This window comes from Vipera ursinii (genome assembly GCF_947247035.1).
Source record: "Vipera ursinii genome assembly, chromosome: 2".
Classification (NCBI taxonomy): domain Eukaryota; kingdom Metazoa; phylum Chordata; class Lepidosauria; order Squamata; family Viperidae; genus Vipera; species Vipera ursinii.
In genome coordinates this window covers 156,141,268-156,150,190 of record NC_139513.1, presented here as the reverse complement: position 1 = coordinate 156,150,190, position 8,923 = coordinate 156,141,268, and the positions used below count along the sequence as shown (strand labels likewise).

The 8,923-nt window shown below is 40.4% G+C and overlaps 1 protein-coding gene across 2 annotated transcripts in view; it reads right to left on the bottom strand.

The window, feature by feature from the left end:
• Positions 1-623: 623 nt before the first annotated feature.
• The window catches only part of PFKM (phosphofructokinase, muscle), a 36,330-nt gene continuing 28,030 nt past the window's right edge, over positions 624-8,923 (bottom strand). The window contains exons 16-23 of one of the 2 annotated variants that reach the window (XM_083356671.1): positions 7,836-7,988; positions 6,596-6,760; positions 4,763-4,824; positions 3,257-3,368; positions 2,928-3,027; positions 2,445-2,550; positions 1,176-1,339; positions 624-847 (exon numbers count right to left, since the gene is read on the bottom strand). In XM_083356671.1, coding sequence (XP_083212797.1) covers positions 1,192-1,339; positions 2,445-2,550; positions 2,928-3,027; positions 3,257-3,368; positions 4,763-4,824; positions 6,596-6,760; positions 7,836-7,988 — 846 coding nt within the window. In that variant the 3' untranslated portion in view covers positions 624-847; positions 1,176-1,191. Of the gene's footprint in view, positions 1,340-2,444; positions 2,551-2,927; positions 3,028-3,256; positions 3,369-4,762; positions 4,825-6,595; positions 6,761-7,835; positions 7,989-8,923 lie in introns of both variants that reach the window. The other variant, XM_083356670.1, reaches the window with a different exon arrangement.

Here is an 8,923-nt window from a genome sequence, read left to right as displayed (position 1 = left end):
GCAACAATTTGTCCTGTGGAGAGTTGGCCGTGGCGAATTCTCATAGACCCCACACTCACCAGACGTGTGAATCCACAGATTTCTCAATAGTGATAATTCTGACTATGGAATTTTGAGAATTGAAATCTAAACCTGGGGATAGATGAACTGGGTGAACTAATGATGATGATGTGGATTTCACCAAAGCAAAAAGTCATATGAATGAGCCACGTTGTGAGTGGAGTAGCTTTAGTGAAAGGCATTAAATTCATCAAATGAATAGGGAAATCCTTAACAGAAAAAGTACCAATCAACAGCTTGATTTTGTTTCTAAGAGCAAAATTCCTATCCTTGTAGACACACAAAGTGGCTGGTGCTTCTTTGTGGGTTTGTTTTTCTGTCATATGTAAAAAATGCAGAGATGATTTTATATAGCTTGCACAGTGTTCCCTTTAAGTCAAACTCAATGAATCTTGCTCTGGATAAAGAAGGAAAAATGTGACTGGGGATGGGAGAGACACAGCAATGAGTAGATATAGTATTCAGCAATGACTAGACAGGCTGGGTCTATCACTTGCAGTACGGAGGTTGGTGATACAATTAAAATGATGTCGGGAGCAGAGATATTACAACTTCTAGTCAAATAGTTACGGTTTTTTTTTTTATTTCGAGCACTTGGATGAGTTGAATCTATTTTGAGAATTGGCATTTAGATGACAAAAGTTTTAATAACCGTAATTCTGTCCAGTTCAAATGACGACAGGATGGAAGAATATTCTATTGAAGTACATTCCTGGTGCAGCAAATAGCCTTGGCTAATTTTTCCGACATTGGCTAGGAAAATCTGGCAGCAGTAGTCCATTCCACTCTGGAGAAAGAGGCCCCCCAGAAGCATATGATTATATAATACTGATAAACCTAAGAGTGACCCTAGCTAATATCCCAATGGAAAGGCCAGCAGCGAGCCTATTTAAGCTGCCTTGAGTTTTCCAAGAAAGTAAACGGTAGAAAGTTTTGCAAGTATTAGGTATGGCACGATGTAATGATATGCCATATGTAATAGGCACATGGCTCCAGTTACAGTACATAACACTAGATGGAAAGTTGCATGCTAAACTGGGGGAGGAACTGAGGATTTGTAATTTATTTAGAAGTCTCCTTCCATGCCATGATTGAAAGGGGAGGGACAGCTGCACCTGGCTTGCTAAATGTTCACAGGGCACCTTCCCCAGATACTCTCTTGTGAGTGATATGCTCCAGGTGGGCTTTCTCTGAGGTGTCAAGCTCAATCTTGTACTTGGCTAGAATCTTCAAGATGGGACGAAGCTTCAGCCACCACTGCGTTTTGGGGATGCGATGTCTGTCGAAGAAGAAAGGTAAGGTCAGGATCTTCATGGCAGGGTTATCCCATTCCACTCCAACATACTATGTGGCTACAGCTACTATGCCTTTGAGACATATTTACCCAAGCTTGGGAAACTTGTAGGAAGTTGTAACAATGGGCATGTTCACAAAGTTAAACTGTAGTGGTCTAGCCGTTAAGGCATCAGGCTAGAAACCAGACCATGAGTTCAAATCCCACCTTGGCCATGAAAGCCAGCTGGGTGATCTTGGGCCAGTCGCACACACTCAGTCCAACCCACCTCAGAGTTACTGTGGGAAAAACGAGGAAGGAGTATTACGTATGTTCACCACCTTGAGTTAATTTATAAAAATAATAAAAAGGTGGGATACCCACATGATCAAAGAAAGAACAAAGAATTCAATTTCATTCCAGAAGGGGCCTGCTTTGTTTAAAGTGAGTTATGAGTTATTTAACAATTGACGTTTTAAAAACACATGCCTAAAACACCGAATTCTGTGCTTGCTTAACAAATTAGAATTTTATTTTAAATCAGCATTCGTGTAACAAACTAGGAATCTACTAAACTGGAACTTGGGAGGAGGAAACCCTATCCCCAAATTGTGCTTGGGTATGTAATGTATAGCTTAGCATTACACATAAAATGAGCCAGGTTCAATGAATCACTATCACGTTATTTAAGCCATTCCGTTATAAGCTTAACTGCATATTATTAATTAGACACACATCCTCTTCTCAAGGAATTCAAAGCAGCTCATGCACACAAACCAGCTTTGTGAATATGTTGGGCTGGATGTATGGCTGAAGTTGCATTAGAATCTGGATTTTCCTAGTCTTCCCCTACCTCCTTATCCACTACAGTGCCTCGCTGCAGATTTAAGTCAAACGTAACGTTCCGTTCTCAGAGAAATTTCCAACTTTAGACTTCCCTGTCCTCTGCCATTTTTTTAGATTTCTGAATCTATGTTCACCACAAAAAGACCAGAAAATTAGCTGGCACAGTAAATGCCTATGGCAGCTGCATGTAAGTTGTATTAGACTTGAGTCAAACAAAGAATTTTCCATGCCACACTTTCTGATGAATCCTACAGAGAAGACTTACTCAAAATCTGTTTCTTCTTTGAGTTCCGTAAGGGGCTGGAATACCAGGGCGCGTCTGCGCATACCCAGCAGGCAAGCTGAATCAGCAGTGTTGGCAAAAATACGACCTGCAAAAGAAGCATTACAAAATGTTGACACTTTAATGGAAGCTTGAATTCCTATTCTTCTACTGAAAGCTCCAATGGAAAGCCTTTATTTTGAAACATTGGGTGTAAAGTGATATATTGGGATTTAGCAGAAAAGTCTTCCATTAAAAACAAAACCCTAGAATTAAGTATCAGGCTTTGAATATATGGAAAGATCTTAAGCACTGACTTTGAACTATAGACCCCAAGATTCAAGAACACCATAGATAGTATCAAACCTCTGGCACAGATACTCCTTTGCCTACTGTAATTGATTTCTTTCCTACCCTATTTATTACCAATACAGGTCTGGCTGCCCACCAATCTAAGAGGCAATCTAATGGTAAGGTCCTATGTACCATGTCTGGAGCACTCTTTGATCTTGCCAGACATCCATGCCATAGCTTTGGCACCCATTTTTGTTCCAAAGTTCCGGTCAAATGGAGTCGGTGACCCACCCTGTGAAGGTAGAAGAAAAGTTATATTAAATTATATGTTAAACCTTAGCATTATGGAAATGTGATGAGGACAGTAGCTTGAAAGTCTTTGGATAGAAAGATCTGCAGTGATGGCGTTGAGACAGGTAAGGAAACAGGGTTCAATGGACTACTGGGGCTTTTCTGCCCAATGACACTTATTATAATAGCAGAGTTCACACATAGTACCAAGTCTGATCTTTCTGATGTACCTGCTGCATATGTCCCAAAACGTTCTTTCTGGCATCAAATATACCTTTTCCTTCCTCTGAATACAAATTATATATGAAGTCTGTGGTGTAGTTTTCATTGCATTTTTCATTCCTGGAAGTGAAGAAAAGAAGCATACATGCAGCAGGAAAACACAGAATTGGCTAAATAAATAGTCCATAAAATGGAAAATGTTTTGGCATAATACTGTACAAAGGGCATTTTATTTCAGAATGTTATTGACAAGTCTTGCATATACTTCTGACTTCTGTCTATTCTATTCCCACGGTCTTCCTGCTTCACTGATTAAAATCTTGCCTTCATTTTATAGCCTATAATTTGTAGTTATTAATGCTGCAAGTTAGGAGTACCAACACTCAATCCACCTGGAAAACATCTTGTTGAGGAAGGTGGATTTCAAAGAGCAGCCTAAGATTATTCTTCAACCTTTGTGAAAAATCTGGCTCTTTTGAGCATCCCATACTTATTTTCATCAAATGCAAACTTGACCTCCAAACTTGACCCTTTGCACAGAAATCACATGAGCTGAAAAGCTGCTGCACTTGTTTTGATGTATGCCTCAGCATGAGGCTAAAGCATGCATATATTATATAGGTATTGAAATAAAGGAGAATATTGGTAGCTCCAGTGCTTTTTTTGTAAAAGAAAAAGGTGCCGGAACTCACACATGTCATACAACCCGCCTTGCCTACCCTACAAGGTTCCATCCAAAAAAGGTGCCGGAACTCCGTTCTGAGCGTTCTATGAGAAAAAAAGCCCTGGGTAGCTCAGAGTTGAAATGAGGGGTCCTTGATGCTTTCTGAGCTTTTTTGGTTTCCTGCGGATGTTTCATTACCCAAACCAGGTAACACACCAGTGCTAGTTTGGGTAATGAAATGTCTGCAAGAAAACAAGCAAGCTCAGAGAGCACCAAGGACCCCTCAGGTATTAAAATGCTTGTGCTGTTTTCCACAATACTCCACTGAACGGAAAACTTATGACCTTCCTGGGCTATAGCTAGTTGAGAAGGATGCTGAGAGCTGCCTGTCTATACTATCTAAATCAGTATTTCTCAACTTTAGCAACTTTAAGACAGATAGACTTCAACTTCCAGAAGCGTGGCTGGCTGGGGAGTTACGAGCTGAAGTCCATATGCTTTAAAGTTGCCAAAGTTCAGAAGATATCTAAAGAAATCTGCCAGGAGATCAAATACTTTTTCCCCCCGTTTCATTTCTCATGGCGCTTATTGGCCAAAGAAAGTGAAAAAGCAAGCAAATATGTAAAATGCCTGTTTTTCATTCGGGACATGGGATTATGAGAAGAGAAGGATCTTCTCAAACTACATTCCTGCTTTGAACTCAGATAGTTGTCTAGGCTGCAGCTCTTCCTCCTGTTTCTCAAGGTTATTTTCATAACCCATTCCAAAAAAGGAATCTCTTTCATCACACTTACAAAGAACTGAATGACTTCTAAACTTTTAATCCCCTCTAATAAGTTTAGTCGGGTACCTCAATACTAGGCCTCTTTTCACTGTGGTTTTCATTTTCTCAGTCAGATGTTCCACGTTCATCTGTAAACCAAAGAAAGAACAGAACCACTTGTTTTTATCCCTCAAATTGTATATTAATACATTTCAAATACAACACTGTAGATTTTATTAAACTAGTGAAGCCACTAAATTTACCACACCCATATTACAGAATCAAAATGTAACCCCCGCATGGGAATACTTTTCCATGTTATGTTTATTAGGTAGTATGTTGTGTGTTGTATGTATTTGTGGATATACGCACACTAAATAATTCTGAGAAAACTGTATTATGCCTGTATTTTTATTAATGAAGGCAGAACCAGCACCCACAGTGAACAATGTCTTAAAGTTCTGAATTAGTTTGAGCTCTCTTCTCAAATGTCTGATTGCTTCTGACTGAAGACAAACCCAAGGAAATAAGTATTAAGAGATGTAACCAGCATCCTCCCCTGGAGGGAGACAGGAAATTATATTGCATCTCTCTAAATAAAAGGCAATAGCCAACATCTTCTGCCCCATTCATTTCTCTAATAAAGTGGTGCTGCAATTATAATTACACTTATGTTAGAGGTTTAATACCCACAGCAAAATCTATTGATAAGTGTACATGTTTGTTGAGGGGAAGGGATTGAGAAGGTGAAAGAGAATCTGATAGCGCATCAGAACAGAAGTGGAGATGGGGCTGATAATCTATTTTGATACCTTGGAAGTTGTGATGGGTGGGATATGAAAGAGCAGGCTTAGGCCAGTCCCAACAGTGGCTTTGGGAGCAAAAGCCCACCAATTCCAGAGATATTCTATTTTGCCCCTGTGTGCTTCCCCAGGCTGAACTGGTCTGTCATCTGGGGATTCTCATAGACTGCTTCAAGATCAGTAATAGGAGGAACGGAGAGGACCTTTGAATAGATCCCTTTGGTGTACCCAGCCTGAATCAGGCACTTATACGATGGTCACTTCTTGTCTGGATTACTGAAATGCACTCTACAAAACCTCTACACGAGGCTGCCCTTGAAGATCAGAAACTGCAACAGAATGCAACCAATTATAGGTGCAAGGTGATTTTGCTCATGTAACACTAGCACTGGTTATCAGTTTTTTTACCAGGTACAGGTCAAGGTGTTGGCTGTCACCTTTAAAGCCCTTCATGGTACCAGACTTGGGATATCTGTTGACTAACTTCTCCCTTTGCTCTCTGCCCATCTTTAAGATTTAAAGCAGAAGGCTTCTTCCTGATCTTACCTGAAGGATCTTCAGGGACCCTTAAGTTCAACCTTCTCAGTCATTGCCCCCATCCCTCTGCAACAGGCAGCTGGGCTCCAGCCCTGTTATACTTTGACAAAACTATTAAGATTTGGCTGTTTGGACAAGCCTTAAAGATCTGAAGGGTTGTTCATACACCTCCTGGGGGGAGGGGATGATTAAATTTATGAGGTAGGGCTGTTCCTTTACAGTGGGAAATTATCGGTGTGTTTTCATTTGTATTATAGTTGTGAAAATGTATAAGCCACTTAAGAGTCAGACATGGCAGGGGTGCCATATTAGCCTAGTAAAATAATCATAGCAGCAACGAAAAAGATAATCTTTCTCCTGTAGCAGTATGTTTCTGATAGCATGCATTCCCTCTAGTTTCTAACTGGTATTTTTCCCAGCTCTACCAAGAAATTCAGGGCTCTTCTAAGATGCAATAGAACTCATTTGTCCAAATACTGGGTCCAGCTCTTCCCCTCTAGATTATATCAACACATGCAATTCTCCTAGGGCCAGTAATGCGGTTATAGAGCAAACATTTGCCTCTGCAAAAGACGTTCACCTCCAAGTCATGGATGGTGAAAGGATCTTCATAAATGTAGGCAGCATCTGCTCCAGCTGCTAAGCCTGCCATAGTAGCCAGGTAGCCACAATAGCCTCCCATGGTTTCAATGATGAAAACCCGCCGCTTGGTGCCAGCTGCAGACTGTTTGATGCGGTCACAAGTCTACGAATGAAACAAACCAGGCAAAAATGGAAAGCTTTGAATGTCAGCTGGAAAAATATTGTTTTGGAGCCATCTGAAGAGAGTTAGCTATTATAAAAAAGGGAGAAAACTCCATTCCCTATTAGCACTGATGATGTTACCTAGTTGGGTGATGAAACATTTGTAAGCAAACAACCAAGCTTCACTAAGACTCCACAGTCTTTGTTTGTATTTCAAAAGTCAAGTTCATTTAAACGTGCAATGATCATATTGAAGGATGGGGATATAAAAAGAGAGAGAATGGGGGTGGAGGTATCTAGACAAGTGCAAGGTAGAAATATATAACACAGAAAATCTTTCTTATATATATTGTGACAGGAATCAATGCCTGCACTGTCTAAGGAACAACTTTCCAACTGACCTAAGTGGGGCTCTGTGTGCAAAGCTACCACACTGCCACTGAGCAATACCCCCTCATTAATTTTAATTGCATGAAATTGCCTAAGACTGTTCATTGTTTATTGATCATTTAGTTTGGCCTAGGATTACTAGATTTAGTACTCTCCAGATTTAGGAACAGCTTTCTTTCAAAAGTATTAAGAATCCTGGTGGCGCAGGGGTTAGAATGCAATATAGCAGGCTAACTCTGCCCACTGCCAGCAGTTTGATCCTAACCAGCTCAAGGTTGACTCAGCCTTCCATCCTTCCATCCTTCCGAGGTAGGTAAAATGAGGACCCAGATTACTGGGGGCAATAGGCTGACTCTGTAAACAGCTTAGAGAGGACTGTAAAGCACTGTGAAGCGGCATATACCGTAGGTTTATTGTTATTTGCAAATTCTGACAGCCTATTTAAAACTTGCAGATGGTAAATCCTAAACCTATGTCCTCTATGATTAAAAACTCAAAATAAAATAATATTAATGTCTTTTGAACTGTCAGGTCTTTTGCTTTCTTCAGAATCTATTCCAGCTCCTGTGCGCAGGAAATAATTGTTGCTACTGCGAACCTATTCCTCACTTCAGAAACGCAAACTTAAGATTCTGCCCTTGGTGAATTTTCCTGAACTGGAACTGGGATGCTAAGCAACCACTTACTGCTGTTATGGTGTTGAGGGCAGTATCTGCACCGATGCTGAAGTCAGAACCAGGAACATTGTTAGAAACGGTCGCAGGAATCACACAGATGGGGATGCAGAGCTCTTCATATTTGCACCGGCCTTCAATTATTTCCAGACTGCCAGTAAAAGCCTACCAAAGAGGGGAAAGAGGAGGAGGAATTCACTTCTATGGTAGTGGCTGAAATTGTGGAAACCTTTTGGGAAAAGTGCACAGTTAGAAATGCCACCTTTGGTTAAGTTTCCACCCATTTTTCTTCTAATTTCTTTATAACTGTAGCCTTGTTCACTTAATAATACTATTTTACATCACTTTCTGGGCGACCAGTCAACTCTTTGCACCATTACTTTAATTTTATTACGTTTTACAAGCTCACTAAATGAAAGAAGACAAAAAACCCAACCAACTTGATAGCCATCACATAAGACACTGACAAATGACCTCCTCTCAGCTTCAATACATGACATCGATAACTGAATCCTACTGTGATCTGATTGGCTCTGTGCCAAAACAAGATGACACCCGATTGGCTCTCTAAACACTCGTGCTCCTTGGCTACAATCAGATGAAGGAAAGCTACCTGATATCAACCAAAGCAAGTTGTGCTTCCTCTTTCTGGTTATTTGGCTATAACTTTTCATAGACTACAGTACAGATAATTGAACAAACTATGTTGCATTACATTCTTGGTTAAATTATCTTTCCATTGATTTATAATTTTATGGTACTACTCCAAAAAAAAGTGGTGTTATTAGCCATCAAAGCTCAAAAATACACTTTTCCCAAAAGGTTTCCACAATTTTGGCCACTACTGTATAATCCAGCCGGGAATCCAACTTGTTCAGATGCTGCATTCAAACCCCAAGATTATAAGCATCAGCCTCTTGCAGCTTCCTGCTCCTCCCTTTCCTTCTCTGTTGACGACAAAGGAACATCACTCCCATTATCATTCTGCCCTAGAATCACATTTGCACCAAAATAAACTCTGAACATGTTCTCCTTTTTTCAGCTGGCTTGAGATGCAGACGTCAGACAGAAGGGGCTTTATTCCAACCATCAGTGAAACA